Consider the following 17,137-nt stretch of genomic DNA (forward strand, 5'->3'; position numbering starts at 1 on the left):
GCCATATTTTGAAAACAGTTTATTTTAGATCCAAATTGATTATTCCCAGGGATGTACCACATCCTAAAATATATGTACATATTTTAGTTGGAGACATTACTGTCATGTCCTCACTTTAAAGACACCTCAAGTAAAAACTGGCTCAACTCACCCCGCTCTCCCCTACAACTATTACAATGATTTTAAGATTTTACAGAGTGCCCTTTGCAGACTGGGCCCACCAAGCCTGCACTCCCGGGTTACCAGCATTCATTTGTCAGCACCTTGACAAGTACTCCCCATTCACATGTTGTTCACTTGTCGGCGTGTGCATCGGCACGCGATCTTTTCCATACTCCGTCTCCGCTGATGGAGAGGGCAGAGAAGTGTACGGGCAGCTTGTGAGAAGTGCCAGTGCGCAAGAAAAAGTCATGGTACACCAAAGAGTAAAAATTAGAAGTGCTGGTACTGCATACCGGTGAGTACTGGCCCACTTCAAGTACTGACTGTGACTCTGATTAAGAGTATTTATTACATTATTTATGACATATATTTATGTATTTATCACACTATTTATTATTAGTTATTACACACACAGACACACACCTCTTTGTTTTGACCTAAGGATGTAAATAAATGTTCTTTAATTAAGTACATTGTAGTAGTATTTATTAAGTATATTGTTAAGAACCTTTATTCTATAGGCTAGATAAATCTACATACACAAACATGTGCATGTCTGTTACAGTGAGAGAGAAACATTGTTCTTTTATATCACTACCTGTTTTTGAAGCATATCATCTATCATCTGTTTTTGCTTCTTTTGTCTTATTGTCACAACTTATCTCAGCATGTGTTACCACCTACCCCGGTAGTGGGGTAGGTGGTAACACTATGCACACTATGCATTTCACATTAACTCAGGAGGTCTGTGATATTCTTGTCGAATTAGTGTCATATGTAGTGAACACATGTGGATACTTTGTATGAAAGTTAGAGAACTCTAGCTACAAAATTCAGCAAGTTATAGTTGCTGAAACAAAAAGTGTTACAACCATACCTGGTCTCCCCTACTTCATTCACTACTGCATTTCAGCTTCACTTGTCTGTACTGTTGGTGAGTTCAATCTTTAACAAAGCATCATATTTGATCAACTATCCATATGTTTTGTATGCAAAACTACTTTTTTGAAGTAAATGACTAAAGCTGTAAAACAATTGTAGTGGAGGAAAAAATACAATATTTCCCTCTGAAATGTAGTGAAGCAGTATAAAGTGAGATATACTCAAGTTAAGTACAAATACCTCAAATTTGTACTTAAGTACAGTACTTGAGTAAATGTACTTGGATACTTTCAACCGCTGCTGAAAACACAAAACTGTTGAAATATTTTTTTCCCCACACAATAAGGCTGCCCTCTAGTGGCCGAATGCAGCATTACATTACATTATTAATATTGCCTGTTACCCCAAATTATGACAATTTAATGATACAAAGAGCCATGAACCTCCAATCTTTGCACAAGGCAAATCTTTATTAAGATTCTGATAACACTTGTGCTATAATAATCCCAGAGTCACAACAACATGAAACAGTCAATTTTGTCAGGGTTTGGTTTCAAATAAATGATTTACAGATTGTGTAGTGTGTAACCAATGTGTTTCCTGTCACCTTACAGTTTAGACTTTAAAATTTACAGGATAAACACACAGTTGTCTCTATGAACAGGAAGTTGGTTGCATGTATTTAGGCTTCGTTCCTCCAAAAGGCACTCGAAAGAGATGCTTCCACTGAGCAGTTAAAATAAATGTACTCACTCACTATTCTTTCTAAATTGTTGAATTAACTAGTTAATATTAATGCCACCAATCTGACCTGAAGCGTGTGCAACTGTAGTGGAGTTCAAATAATTCTAATTTGTTCACTTCCAGTGATTTGCATACTTTGTCATAGCGCCAGATTCACAACAAATTAGAAACTTCATTAAATCTGCTCTTTCTGATGAGAGTCCAGGTACTGTCAAATGAGATGAGTGAAATGGCTATTTACATTTTATCAAATCTAAAAAATGATGTTCTTTCTTTGGAAATTTGGATTTAAAATGGAGGCATGCATTAATTATAAATATGGATGTGACTGGATCTATAAAGCCATAAGTGTAAGAAGAGATTATGACCCGAAGGTGTCATGTAATGTGTAGGAGCAGGCTTCATATTCAAACAAACCCATAAAATCAGTTTCCAAAAGTATGGAGTCTGAAGGTGTTCAATATTTACAAAGTTCAATATTTATGAAAAAGAATTACAAGAATTAAGTCTAAAATGATAAAGAAATGTTATTTCATCAGTCTTTTCATTAATTCTCAGTTCATAACAGAATGTTTTTTTTCTTCTCAAAAGTATGTTTTATATCATGGCATTTTCTTCCTTCTGTTACAGTTTTATTTTATGCCACTTTTTTATTATTTCATAATGTTATATTTTATTTCAAATGTCACCTTATTCATGACAGTGACATCCCGGCCCCTCACCTTCCATCCAGTCACATGCCCCCCTGCCTCTCTTAAGCTAGCTCTACGATATCAATCAGATTTTGCCTGTTAGCTTCTTTTAGCTAGAGCAACAACAATGTCACAGTTATTGTGAATTAGCCACCTTATTGCTCCCTCTAGCTAGTTAGCTAACTACATATGTAGCATGAGCAGCCTTGTTAGGCCAAGACTAGCTAAAGAGGTTTAGTTTAGTTACTCTTGTGCTCTAGCTAAGAGGAGCTGGCTACATTTGGTTGCAGTTGTTGAGCTATCTTAAGAGAGAGCACGTGATTGGCTGAAAGGTTAGAGGCATGTCATGAAAAGTGACATTTTGAAAAAATATGGCATCATGTAAAGTGACAGGATATAAAAGGGCATTTTGAAATAAAAATGTCTATAAAATAAAAATTTACTCCAATAAAACTATTATGAAAATAGGAATGAATTTTTCATAAGAATGACTCGAGTTTTAAAACTTTCAATTATTTCACAAATTGTTTGTTCATTTGTATATTTTACATCATTTATTCATGATTTATTTCAAAATGTTTTAAAATGTAATTAATATTGAACACACTGGAGGTTCCATACAAAAGGCTTAAATGTCTTAACTGTTCTCACCAGTAAAACCAAAACAGAGTACTAAACATGAACTGGGTACCTACCATACTATTAAAAAAAAGTCCTTGCTATTATCAAGTAATAATGGCTATCAGAAAGCATCTACAGTAGCTTTTCCTTTCAGCTATAACAGCAAATGTACCATTGAACATTTTCACTGTGCAAACTCTTTCTCCAGCAGTCGTCAGCAGGTCGCAGTCAGATAAAACAAACATGACAGTCAGAATCTCAAACTTTGGTTCAGTTTGAGTTCATCCTCCACTTATGAATTGAGCCACTTGAATTTGTAGCGTATCATGTCTCTCACTGGATATAGTCCATACAAGTTTGCAATATTTTATGCATGAAAAGGAAGAGGCATGGGTCAGTTTTGGTATCACTGATTCAGATTAAAAATTTGTGTATTACAGTCATCTATCTATCGATCGATCGATCGATCGATCGATCGATCGATCGATCGATCTATCTATCTATCTATCTATCTATCTATCTATCTATCTATCTATCTATCTATCTATCTATCTATCTATCTATCTATCTATCTATCTATCAGTAAAGTGTGTAACTGAGCAGGGAAGTATTACATGTCCATGTCAGTCAAAAACCGGGCCTGGTGAGCAGCCAAAGTAAAAGACATCTCCACTGAAGTATCACCACCTGTCACCCAACATACCGCAGGTATGTGGTAAATCAGCAGAAGCATTGCCGGCTGCCCTTGGCGACCTCCTCAGAGGAATGGACAGTGTTGGGGACAAATCCGCTCTTTACACCCTCCCAGCCATCCTGGATCTTGATGTCCCCGCTCTGTACCAGCTCAAAGATGTCCCTCGTCAGATCCACAAACGCCTTATGAAAAGAAACAAAACCAGATTGACATACAGTCCCTTACATTATGCAGTTACATCAAAGTACATGTTCCTAAACGTATAGCGTTTTTGGGGATGAAGCCAAACGCACAATAAGAGAATGACAGCTTATATCATGTAGACTACATAAAAAAAAAATTTCATCCACACCTTTTCCACGTTGATAGCTTCTCGTGCCGATGTCTCCACATAGCGCATCCCAAAGGCCCCTGCCAGCTTCTGTGCCTCCTGCAGGGTCACCTGCCGCTGGTCCTCAAGGTCACACTTGTGACCCACCAGCAGGAAGACGATGCTGTGCGGCTGGACATGGCTCTGGGCCTCCTCCAGCCAGTTATGGAGGTTCTGGAAGGAGCGGCGGTTTGTGATGTCGAAGAGTAAGAGTCCACCTACTGAGTTACGGTAGTAAGCTCTGGTGATAGATCTGGATTGATAAATAGGTTGTGAAATTAATTTTTGTAGCAAATTACAAACCCTACCACCATTAAGACTGTTGATTGTGGACAATTCTGCAAAAACCTGGATCAAATTCGGTGATGTTTTTAAAGTTCTTTGTACAACTATATGTTAAAGGATAAGTCTGGAAATATAATTTATTTTTCTTACTGTCAAAAAATTCCATTAAAAGCCTAAAATACTGTGACACCACGATGGTGGAACGAGCTACCACACGCCATCAGAGCAGGGGCGTCCCTCTCTAACTTCAAGAAGCTCTTGAAAACTCATCTCTTCCGAGAACACTTCCACTTATAACACCTCTAACATGCACGTCCTGTGCTCTTCTTCTTCTATTCCTTACAATGATCTTGTATTGATTGCACTTTTTGTTAACTCTTACCTCCTTCCCTAGGTATTTACCCCATTGATGTGATATGTACTATGAGCTCTTACTAGTATGTATTGTCACTTGTAGATTTGTATTTGATGCTCTGTTGACGCTTGTATGTTGTTCCTCAAATGTAAGTCGCTTTGGATAAAAGCGTCTGCCAAATGAGTAAATGTAAATGTAAATACGTAAAGACTTATATAATGGTGAGGCAGACAGAGGTCAAAACCAGGAAAAGCAGTCTAAACAGGCAAACAAAGCCAATAGGGAGTAGGCAAAATACAGAAAAACAGGCAAGGTCCAAGAAAATCAATCCAAAACACAGTTCAAAACACTAGGAAGGGCAGGACCACTTGACACGGGAATGAAGACGAACTGGCACTGAGACAAGGGAACACAGACTAAATACACTAGTGAGGGAATGATAACTAGACGCAGGTAGAAGTAATCAGGGCAGGGCAAACAAACAGACACATGAGGAATGACTATAGCCGCGTTTCGACCAAAGGAACTATACCCCGGAACTAGGAACCTGTGGAGAAACTAAAAGGTTCCTTCAGCCCATTGTTGTGTGCGTTTCCACCGTGGTCTAAAGACCTGCGATGATTAGGCAAAAGAATCATTATTTGTAACCACGATCCATGAGTAAAATTTATAAATGAACATCAGATTTGATTGGCATATAATGAAAAACTATAGGCAATGGCTGACCATTAAAACAGCTTTTTTGTGTGGGAGTGTAATGGAGAGACGCACGATAAAGTTTGTTACATATTTAATAACAAACTGAATAAAGCCATAAAGTTCTTAAAGTAACTCCAGCACAGAGAAAGCAACACAAAAATAAAATTGCGACAGTTTGGAAGGTTATTAAAACATTTCCAGCTGACAAGAGCTGCAGATCAGCTGCAAACACAGTGAGTTCCTTGAAAAGAGATCCCTTTTGGTCGAAACGTGCCGTATTTCAACATAAAACTGGAAATACAAAACTAAAACCCCAAACCATGACAAATGCATTGTAGGTTTAGGTATTTTTCATGGGATTTGCTGATAATACCTGACAGTAGTATATTTCCAGCCCTATCCTTTAACCATGGTTAAGATATGGTTAGAGTTAGGCAATTAAACACTTTGATGAGGTGAGGAAAAGACTGGGGTAATAGTTAAAAAAGGAACATCACAATTTGGATAGTGACAGTACTCTGGTCTTCGGCATGAATGTCAACTTTGCAACACACATATTCATTGATTTATTCCTAATCAAGATTTAAATGATTTAAATTGGGTCATGAATACTTTTTAAGTAGGCGCTACAGTTTTAGTAAAAGTTGTTCAAACAGGAGTAAATAGTACATTTTAGGGGGGATTATTTACAGCAGCAGTTCTTGACTCAGAAATTACTACAGTGCCCATGTCCATGTGGGATATGTCACCCAGTGCAACAGTGTCAAAGTGACAAACTAAAAACGCACTTAACATAGATAAGCAACAGAAATCTGTGTGATATTTGTTTATAGGTCATGGTTCCATTTTGTGGACAGATGAAGAGAAGGATCAAAGAACGAGTTGTGTCTTTACCTGAACCTCTCCTGTCCTGCAGTGTCCCAGATCTGTAGTTTGATTCTTTTGCCCGGCTCGATCTCCACCAGACGGGAGAAGAAGTCCACCCCCACAGTTGGGTCTGACACCTGGGCGAAGCGGCCCTCGGTGAACCTTCGGATCAGACACGACTTGCCAACCGTGGAGTCTCCGATGACGATCAGACGAAACTGATAAAGCCATATTGTCTCCATCTCTCACCAAAATAAAACCTGTGACAAAATAAAATCATCCACTCAGTCACTGTCATTCATGTTAGGGCTTCAAACATCATTGTTTGTCCAACCAACAATCAAAACCCAAATATAGCTAGCTTACTATCATATATGACAAAGAAAGTTGCCATTTAAATTTCTGTTGCTCGATATATCCATTTTTCCAATTGAGTAATCAATATTACTACATATTAGAATAATGTTATGCATTGAATCTTTTGAAGGGATTAAAATTGTTCAGTTGCTAATCATGCTGATAAAATGTTGAGAAATTGAAGTTGCATTTTGCATTTTGAAACTCAAAAACAAAATGTGCCTGTTCTGTCTCACACAACCACTGCAGCAATGATTTTCACAAAATCTGAAATCTAAAACATGGTTTTGTCTTGACCTTGCTGGCTGCAGTTTTGCTCCAGAACAATACAAATCCTTTGAAGTGTAAATGAATGTGAAAAACATCAAACATGTTAGAATCAGCATGTTTACATTACATGAAGTCTTAACATGATGTCTTTTTGTCACATTTAAATTCATACATTTTTATAGGAAAGTAAATGACAATAAATGAAGCAACAGCTTAAGCAGAAGATGTGTTTAAATAGATTTAGATTTAACACAAATGTGCATTTAATCCATAGACTGTGTTGATTACATGGATGATTCTTTTTTATTACGGCAGCCATCATGAGGAGAGTGTAGGCTCAAATGATCTCAGCAGCGCCCATGTGATTTACAGTTGGGTGATCTAATTTGAGGGGAAGGGGGAGGGGGGAGGCCACTCCTCTCCAACTCAATAAACAGTGGTGTAGCCAGTCTCCATGTGGATAGCAGACTGATTGTTATACAGCTATAACACACAATGAGGCCTAGTAGCTAGCTAAATATATGATTAATGAAGAGAATATAAACATGGCTGCTAGTTAATCATTTAACGGCAGTGACACTCATAAGATGTTCCACAAAGTTTTTTTAAAAAATGATGAGTGATTTGTTTGAATCATGAGGCCCAGCACACTTAGCCTAATGCTAGTATGAGTGTTATTTACTTTCATGATTCATATTCAGGACAACAATCTAATAAAAATCAACAAATAGGCCTAAGGACCTACCTTAAAGTTCTCAGTACCTGTGAAAAGCAAACCCCATATCGATGATTATGTCTTTTAAAAATACGCCTCCAAGATAGCAGTTGTTGTGTTATTGCTTACAGGAATAACCTGCACCAATAACATGCATCATGTTAACTAGGCCTCTATGTCTACCATCAACATTTGACCCGTTTGTGAAGCGTAAACCAGCCGGTTGAGTGATGATCTGAGCTGAAGGTTAATTTGAACAGGACTGTTGATATTGCCTTGAGGATCCGCGGATGAAATGGCAGCAGGACACAACAGCAGCATCTCTCTCTCACACACACACACACCATCCTCGCCCTCATCAGCACCATTACCGTAACTGCACACACAGCAGCGCAGCAGCATACATCAGGGGGGTCCTGCTGCTGCCTTCAAAGGCTGTAGGAACAAAAAAGTATGTAATTTAATTAGTGAACGCATATGAATATACTAATTTACTCTCATTTTGTAAATATTAACCTAATCCTTATTTGGCACAAAAATAAAATCACCCAACAACACATGGGTACATTTGCAATCGAGTATTGTTTATTAGTATTGTATTTATTTATTTACTCAAACTTGAACAAACGTTTAAAATAAAATTAAAATGAAAACAAATATACATAATTTAAGCAATAAAACGTGGGCTACATAAATAAATAATGTAGAGCTGTTATATTTTTCCCCGTTTAATCTCAAAATATTAGGCTACATATTTCAAATAGAAAAATAAATAGGCTACTGTTCGCTTAGGCCCATATGAACATACTTTAAATGTTATGATTTCGTCCTATAACTATATAAATCATGCCTATTTAAAGTAGCCTAGTTAAAATGAGCTCAACCTCGAACGACTACAACCGTAAAATGCATCTTACAAGTTAATGCATATGTGATAATAATCCAATGATTTAATATAATAGCAGGTATAAAACTCTAAATGGGGCGACTTTATAGCCTACTTTTGATACATAGCCTGTTTAAACTAATGTAGCCTACTTTTACTCAAGTAACATTTTGAATCCAGGACAATTAGTTGTAAGAGAATAAAACTGTATTATTAATACTTTTACTTACGTAAAGGTCCTCGTGAGCCTACTCAAGAAAATGCATGACAAATTCTGAAAACGATTTGTACGAGGACCACCTGAACGCACCAGCAGTGAAAAGCAGCTGAATTGGAGTTGCTCACATGAGCTGAGAGCCGTCAGTGAACTAAACGGATTCAGACTGTCAAGCGTGATTAAACGGATTTACTGAGGAGATTTTTACCGCATCTTTCTCAAACCTCGATAATGTTGGATGCTAATAACATTTTTCTCAGTGCTTCGGACAGAAGAAACTGTTATACTAATACATTTTTCTACTGTCCATAACTTTAGACTAGCCTACTGCAGTTAACAGTTTTGTTGCGATAGGCTACTGTGCACCGGCAACCTTCAAAAAGTTGCTATAACTCTGTTGAGGAGTTGTTTTCTCTGCGGAGCTACAGCCATGCAGCAGGAGCTTTTATTCAAAGTCCTAGTTATCGGAGACTTGGGAGTCGGGAAAACGTCCATCATCAAGCGGTACGTCCATCAGATCTTCTCCCAGCACTACCGAGCCACGATCGGGGTTGACTTCGCCCTGAAGGTGCTGCAGTGGGACAATGACACTGTGATCCGGCTACAGCTGTGGGACATAGCAGGTCTGTTAAACTTCAACGACCCCATAACGTTACATCCTGGTTTACAGGCTTAATGTGCATCAGGTGACTGTTATAAATCTCTGCTTGTAGATCAGGATTTATTTTCTGTAGGAAACAGTGTTTGTTATGGGATCTTTGGAACAAAAAACCTTTTGTTTGTCCTCAAACCTGTTAAGTTCTTAAAGCTGCTTCAGCAAATAAGCTTTTGAAATCAATCTGAGCTGAGGGCAGTTAAAGTAAAGCAGGAGCATGTTAAAACAAAAACTGCACTGCAAAATATTTCCAACTTATCAAGTGATGTCTAAGTCCTGTTGATGCTGATAAAATGTTGATAAATTGAAGTTGCATTTTGCATTTTGAGACTCAAAAACAAAATGTGCCTGTTCTGTCTCACACAACCACTGCAGCAATGATTTTCACAAAATCTGAAATCTAAAACATGGTCTTGTCTTGACCTTGCTGGCTGCAGTTTTGCTCAATAATTTAAATCCTTTGAAGTGTAAATGAATGTGAAAAACACACACATGAAATCAGAATATTTACTTACTTATTTATTATAAGTCTTAACATGATGTCTCTTTGTCACATTTAAATTCATACATTTTCATAAGAAAGAAAATGACAATAAATGAAGCAACAGCTTAAGCAGTTTAAATAGATTTAGATTTAACACAAATGTGCATTTAATCCATAGACTGTGTTGATTACATGGATGATTCTTTTTTATTGCGGCAGCCATCATGAGGAGAGCGCAGGCTCAAATGATCTCAGCAGCGCCCATGTGATTTACAGTTGGGTGATCTAATTTGAGGGGCTAGGGGGAGGCCACTCCTCTCCAACTCAATAAACAGTGGTGTAGCCAGTCTCCATGTGGATAGCAGACTGATTGTTATACAGCTATAACACACAATGAGGCCTAGTAGCTAGCTAAATATATGATTAATGAAGAGAAGCTAAACATGGCTGCTAGTTAATCATTTGACAGCAGTAACACTCATAAGATATCCCACAAAGTGTTTGTTTAAATCCTGAGGCCAGTGCAGTAAGATTAATAATAATAACTGTTTTCCAATAGTCTACAATCAACTCCTTTCAAGTGTGTCTTGTTAAAAGATATAATAAGACAGACTGCTGCCCTAGAATATGTGAAAGAGACTTTTTGCAGTGAGTAATGTGAACTCCCAGCGACAGTTTGTGTCCGTCCACTGGATGCCTGGGTCCCTCCCTGTCGTTTCATGCCTGGTTGAGGAATGTCGAGCTTGTGCCTGCTGTGACTCAAGTGATCCCATGCTCATAATATCTGCCACATGATCGAGGCTACTGTTGAATAAACACACACAAAGTCACACTCCCTATATTTGTCACTAATATATCATGCTATGAGTTAATTTTACAGGCTTGAAATGTGTCTTTACATAAGTATGTCTGTGTGTGTGTATGTGTGTCTGATGACTGTCCATGCGTCCCAGGACAGGAGCGGTATGGGAACATGACTCGTGTCTATTACCGGGAAGCGGTGGGAGCCATGGTGGTGTTTGACGTGACGAGGGCCTCCACGTTTGACGCTGTGTTGAAGTGGAAGGATGACTTGGACTCTAAGGTGATGCCTCTATAGTGGACCTACCTGTGGTCAACATCCAATAGAAAAGCACAAACCGAGGCCTTTTTTTCTCTCTTTACATTCTGTCCCTTTCAGAGTTGTAAAAAATCATACTATGTGATCCACATTTTATTCTACATGTTTTCTTTGTAGTATTTCAATGGCCTTGCTTGTTGTAGTCAGCTAAAGGTATCAATATGCTCAAAAGAACTAGTTTGCACTATATGTGATCCAATCATGTATGTGGAAAAAGTGTTTATAACTGTTTCAAAAGGTCACACTCAAAAATATAGGGTGAAAAGCCTGCCGTCATACAGAGGAGCGAGACGTGATCATCACTCAAATTGGTAAAATGGCCCACATGTCGGACAATTTTTCCTGGAAGGCACAGTGTTGCAGTAGTAGCTACACTTATACACGCAAAAACTGAAAGATTAGTAATTGTGTGAAAAATTAAAAAAAGAAAGTTCAAACCCTGTTTTCCTTTTCACCTTCACATACCTGGCCAATTGCAGGGTGAAGTGGGCAACTGGTTTTCGAAAAGTTATAGAAATTTTGAGTTCTGATGTCGGAAAGGTGTGAGGGGATGGGGTTTCAGATGCTATTTTACTATCCAAGAGGCACTTCCATTGAAGCATACTGACACCCTAAAGTGGCTATAATCAGTATGTTTATAATAACAACCTATCAAATGTAACAATAAAAAGTGACAATGTGAAAGGTGTTGCTTGTAGTGATGAACCTACAGAGAATTATCATTTATTTTACCTTTAGCCTTAGTCGAAGACTTGGTACGAGCATGACACCTTTACTTTGTACGGTTTATAAGACAATTTGTGTCTTGCTCTGAAAGTTATATTTGTTATTTTCTACATACCTAAAGATAGATATTACAAGGGTATTTTTTTACAACAAGTTCTGTTAGCTCTTAAAATAGCCTAAAAAGTAAAACCAGCATGTAATCATCTTTCGTGTCTCCTAAGGTGACCCTGAATCATGGGAGGCCAGTTCCAGCTGTGCTCTTGGCCAATAAGTCCGATCAGCTGGGTTCCCAGCAGCCCAAACTCGACTCCTTCTGCAGGGAGAATGGCTTTGTTGGCTGGTTCGAGACCTCGGCAAAGGTACGAGAGGGGAAACACTGGAAATTACTGCAGCTTTTCAAATCAGTCAAATCAGTGGAAAAGACATTTGGAGCTAGACTGAGGCAGTGGTAACATTTTCCACAAATCATTTAGTGATTTTTATGCAAATTTGGGCCATGAATAAAAGGTTAGAGGGTTTTTTGATTAACCTCCAAATGGAAAGAGTGCTATTGTGCTGTAAAGGGGCTTGACTTGAAGCAAAGACTAAAATACTTAATTTGAGGCTAAATCACTGTCAGCTGCTCTATACATAATTTACACAGTCTGGTTAACTACACATTTTATGTTATTTATGTAAAATAAATGATCCAGAAAAATTACTGTGCAAATACTAAAAGGTAGAAAACAATATTTACTGTGCTCTCGAGAGACAAATAGAGAAACGTCTGCAGCCTGGTGTGAATTGGCCTTATGTTTTTCCACTCATCCAGAGCCCGTCTAATGAGTTACACACCAGGGTGCAAGTCAGAGACAGTAGTTAGTGAACGTGAAGGCTCAGCAGACAGGACAGAAACACGTTTTAACGGTGACATCCTGGCTACTCATTAATTTAGTGTGCAATATCAGAATGAAAAGGGAGATTGTCAATTAAGTCAAAAACAGACTTTTTGATATGCTGTATTTTCTATTCTGACTGTGATATGAGTTGCATTAGATATTTGTGGACTTGGCTACTAAACGGCTACAAGAGGCAGCACATTTTTTAACCTTACTACCCAGAAATCATGTAATATGCACACCACAAACAGCACATTGTCCTGCTTACCCGGCTGTAATCACATTACACCAAAGAAAGCCAAAAGGGTGAGTAAAGGAAAAATGCTCTTAAAGAGGTGGTATTATGGTTTTTGGCTTTTTCCCTCTCCTTTATTGAGTTATATATCTTTTTTGTGCATGTAACAGGTTTGCAAAGTGAAAAAGCCCAAAGTTCAGCCCAAAGGGAGTTCCCATCTCCCACAGAAAACACACTGCCTGAAAACAGCTCGTTTGTAGTCCAGCCGCTTCCCCTTCATCCCTGTAACAACACAGGGATGAAAGCTAAATGCACGTCATATAATGCTCACCAAGCGGCTACTCCGACACGCCCTCAAAAACACCGGTAGAAAAACACTGAGCTGCAGCACACCTCTCCTCTCCCTTCCAAACACTAGCTACCCTCCAGGCAGTCAATGGACATAAAGTTGTTACTGTGATGTAGAGACAGAGCTCAGTTAAAACTTTATGGATGAAAGATACATTTGTAACAGATTAATAACTCACCACTCTGAAACTCTTGCTCCAGTCTATGTTGCTAAACTGGTATCGGGAACATACACAGCTGAACTGAAGCCGTGTTTACCGGATTTTCTGCTTCTGATTGGCTAGTAGTCCATAACTAGGAACTGCGTATGTGCAGCTCCCAACAAAGATTATGTAGAGGCAAGATGTATCACTTCATAGCTAAAACGAAGCCTTCAACACACAGGGTGAAAAGAGGAGCTGCCGTATGTGCAGTATGAAAAAATATGGTGTTTTTTGAAAATTAAACCATATAAACCTGTTCTGGTACAACCCCTAAATAAGATTTCTGAAAATGAGCACAATACCACCTCTTTTTTTGTTTTAAAGCAAGACTGTGAACGTTTGTAAGAAGAATTTACCCAGTCCTCCTATTATAAAAGAAAAGGTGAATTCTTAAGCAGTACATCTGACATATCTGACATATTAACTAGTTTGTTACATATTTTTGTGTAACTGACATTGCTGAGTCAGTTTGCTAACTAAATTATTCTTCTCTACTTGTACTTCTGTTACATCGTGGTTTATCATGACAGAAAAACCTTTTAATGGTTTTATCACAAAAGTAAAAGTAAAGGTCTTGGTCATACAGTACATAAGGGTAGTGTATCAACAACCTTGCTAGCATCTCTGTGAGGCTTTACTTCACTGTGCTTTGAGCTAAATGCTAACATGAGCATGCTAAAATGCTCACAGTGACAATGCTAACATGCTGATGTTTGGCCAGTATAACGTTTAACATGTTTATTATCTTAGTTTAGCCTATTAGTTTGCTAACATTGGCTAATTAGCATGTATCTACAGATTTGTTGATATGTCATTATTTTTTCAGGTAACCCATTTGGTCAAAAACAAAAGTACTGGATTGAAATTTTGACCTGATGAAAAGTCAAGGGAAAACCAAAGTTATTAAATCCCCAAGAAACATTGAATATCTGTTGCAGATGTCACAGCAATCCAGCTAATAGTTATCGAGATATTTTACACTGAACCACAAATGTCAACCTCATGCGCTAGATGAAAAGTCAAGGGATCTACAAAGTCAGTAGAGTTCATCTTTGTCAGTCCATTCAATGGTTGTTGACATATTTCAGTCTGGACCAAAGTGGTGAGCCAATCGAGCAACGCCACTATGGCTGCTTGTGCTCTAGCTAGAAAGTAAATGATTTCTTTACAGGGCTCTTCTTTTATACTCTCCCTCAGGAAAATGCAAACATTGAGGAGGCAGCGCGTTGCTTGATAGAGCACATCCTGAACAACGAGGAGAGCCCGATGATGGAGCGAGACCCCAGCTCCCTCGTCTTGTCTGGATACAATAACGCCACGAAGGATCATCTCAACTGCTCATCATGTGTGAAAAGATGACTCATGACCAGTCACAGACAAGCAGGAAGTGAACACCTGTGAGGCTATGGCCACGGAGAGAAGTTTGGCTCGGGGACTGTTTGTAAAAAAAATGCCTTAAAAAAATGTAAAACAGGTAGAGCTTTGTACCAATGCTCATGGACTGTGTTCCCACTGCAGGCCAACATGATATCTGACACACAAAAGTTTGGGTTTTGATGAATATTTACATTGGATCCTTGCAGATCAACAACAATGTCCTCTTCAGTCTTTTTGCCTCTGCCATTAGCTAACGTTATGTCCATTCTTTGTATAGCTTGCTTGCTGCAGAGTCATGTTGGAGTCCGATGGTACCGTAAAGTATTACGCCGTTGTCGTGATAGATTTCCTGCACTGGGATTCCAATGTTACATGCAGGTGCCCCGGGTCTAGAGTGGCAATGACAGAGACTCCATTCACCTTATTACAGGTCAGTGTACAATCAAACTTATTTTGAAGCTGTTGCTTTAACCTAAGCCCTGCTTTAACCTGTAGAACGGTGAATTGACATTTTTACACCTCAGTTTTTTAAAATCTTTTGACAGAAAAAAGTCCCCCCCCCCCACCATTTCCAGTCATCATGCTAAGCTACGCTAACTGGCTGTAGCCTTGTATGTAATGGACAGATTAGAGAGTGGTATCGATGTTCTTCGTCTTCTATTCAAACTGTTCAGTAATCCTTGTTTTTGTTTTTTTGCTCAGTTACTGAGCGAATTATCAAAATTCCACAACATCTGTACACTAAACTGGTTCCACTATGTTAAAACTTAGCAGTAAAATGAGCAAATGTAAACTGTCTAATGACTTGACGATGGTCACCTACTGGACAGATGTGTCAGACAGTTAACTAGCCTCCTATCTGTCATTACAAAGGTTGTATTATCCATCTGCTGAAGACCACAGCCTTATTTCTTTGCTAATGCTTATGTAAGATTAATCCCTTAATGCGTTATTAATACTAGTGTTGTAGTACTTGAGATCGGTTGTGGTCTCAACCAATGCAACCAATAACCCTAATAAAAAATTTTTTGTTACCGTTAACAGCTGTCACCCCTCCCCGCAATGGTAAGCATGGAAAAGCAGTGTTTGTATGTGGGTGTTCTCTCAGCTTAAGTCAACACATTTCACCATCAAAATCTGACATTGACTTACTAAGAGAGCAAAACAGGGGTGAAACATTCATTGGATTAACTGGCTTCTTCTTTTTTTTGTCATTATTGTAAACCAAAAATCTTTGGGTTTTGGAGGATGGAAGGAAGTAATGGTTGGAGGAAACCATCATTTTGTCGAAAAGATAATTAACCAGCTATGTTTGAAAACCCCCAGAAGGTTATTACTTACCACTGTGCTGACGGTATTTCCAGAATCTTCAAAGACTATTCTAACATCTGGATGGAAAAATATTCCATCCACTGGACGACAAAGATTTTTAACTTGTTTCCCAAGTTGCGCATTTGTGTTTCAATCAAAACAAAGATGGCAGCATGCCAGCAAACTTGAGGATTCTGAAAATACCATGTGAACAGTGTTTGATAAAACAAGCTTCTGGGTTTTTCAAACATCACCAGTTAATTATCTTTTAGTGAAACTGATGGTGACCCAAATATGCTAATACAAGAGAGAACTGGGGCTAGGTTTTTGGACTGTTTGTCAACAAAACAAAGACATTTGAAGACGTCTTCTTGGACTGGAAATTTTAGTATTTTTTGACATTTTACAGACCAAGTAATCTAGCCGAATATTCAGCAGAAGAATTGATAATGAAAATAATCATTAGCTGCAGTCCCAGAGAGTATTATCTACTACTGTGGGCTAATAGGCCTACCAAAAAAAAGCAACATCCCTCTGAAGGGGTTTGCACATTTGTACACTCAAAATTGCCAGAAAGATCATTGACTTTGAGTACTACAGCCACTGCAAACGTCCCTTTAACAATGATATTTAGTGGTGTGAATATTTGTTAGTTGTGAGTTTAAGAGAATGTTTCCAAATTGCATTTCTATACATTTTTCCAGTAAATTTCTCTTTGGCTAATTAATCTAGTAATATTACCTGTAATCAAAAATGTGGCTCCTTTAGAAAATTATTTTCACAGAACTTTTAGAAACCCTCTTCAGATGTTGGTCTTTAAAATAAAGCAGGGACCATCACAGAATTCTCCCTGGTGAGATTTACTTAACCATGAAATCTCATTAAGACACATACTGGGAATGTTGTCTGGAACTAAATGAACCAAAGTGGAACATTCCTGGAAGATTATCACAAGGCTAAATGTCACCATATGGGGACCTTTGC

At 38.3% G+C, this 17,137-nt stretch overlaps 2 protein-coding genes and 1 long non-coding RNA gene across 3 annotated transcripts; 2 read left to right on the forward strand and 1 right to left on the reverse strand.

Moving 5' to 3' along the window:
• The first annotated feature begins 386 nt into the window (after positions 1–386).
• Positions 387–6,658, forward strand: LOC123963370. The gene is made up of 2 exons (XR_006823161.1): positions 387–457; positions 6,421–6,658. It is a non-coding gene; the product is annotated as an uncharacterized LOC123963370 (long non-coding RNA).
• On the reverse strand, positions 3,822–6,613 carry LOC123963369 (ras-related protein Rab-39B-like). Its single transcript, XM_046040180.1, has 3 exons — positions 6,399–6,613; positions 4,148–4,418; positions 3,822–3,977 (listed from the first exon to the last, which is right to left on the reverse strand). The coding sequence occupies exons 1-3, from the start codon at positions 6,611–6,613 to the stop codon at positions 3,822–3,824; spliced, it is 642 nt and encodes a 213-aa protein (XP_045896136.1).
• Positions 6,659–8,932: 2,274 nt separating the features above from the next.
• Positions 8,933–15,221, forward strand: rab38c (RAB38c, member of RAS oncogene family). Its single transcript, XM_046040649.1, has 5 exons — positions 8,933–9,439; positions 10,909–11,039; positions 12,023–12,160; positions 14,663–14,862; positions 15,120–15,221. The coding sequence occupies exons 1-4, from the start codon at positions 9,247–9,249 to the stop codon at positions 14,822–14,824; spliced, it is 624 nt and encodes a 207-aa protein (XP_045896605.1). The 5' UTR covers positions 8,933–9,246; the 3' UTR covers positions 14,825–14,862; positions 15,120–15,221.
• Positions 15,222–17,137: the final 1,916 nt, after the last annotated feature.

This window comes from Micropterus dolomieu, linkage group LG23 (genome assembly GCF_021292245.1).
Source record: "Micropterus dolomieu isolate WLL.071019.BEF.003 ecotype Adirondacks linkage group LG23, ASM2129224v1, whole genome shotgun sequence".
In the NCBI taxonomy this organism is placed as follows: domain Eukaryota; kingdom Metazoa; phylum Chordata; class Actinopteri; order Centrarchiformes; family Centrarchidae; genus Micropterus; species Micropterus dolomieu.

What these genes read in the sequence shown, in the direction of transcription:
- LOC123963369 (XM_046040180.1), bottom strand. Translation starts at nt 6,613, where the DNA reads ATGGAGACAATATGGCTTTATCAGTTTCGTCTGATCGTCATCGGAGAC. An exon ending in GCAGGACAGGAGAGGTTCAG is followed by an intron (nt 4,419 to 6,398) that starts GTAAAGACACAA and finishes TTATCAATCCAG; the next exon opens with ATCTATCACCAGAGCTTACT. An exon ending in AAGCTATCAACGTGGAAAAG is followed by an intron (nt 3,978 to 4,147) that starts GTGTGGATGAAA and finishes TCTTTTCATAAG; the next exon opens with GCGTTTGTGGATCTGACGAG.
- rab38c (XM_046040649.1), top strand. Translation starts at nt 9,247, where the DNA reads ATGCAGCAGGAGCTTTTATTCAAAGTCCTAGTTATCGGAGACTTGGGA. An exon ending in ACAGCTGTGGGACATAGCAG is followed by an intron (nt 9,440 to 10,908) that starts GTCTGTTAAACT and finishes CATGCGTCCCAG; the next exon opens with GACAGGAGCGGTATGGGAAC. An exon ending in AGGATGACTTGGACTCTAAG is followed by an intron (nt 11,040 to 12,022) that starts GTGATGCCTCTA and finishes GTGTCTCCTAAG; the next exon opens with GTGACCCTGAATCATGGGAG.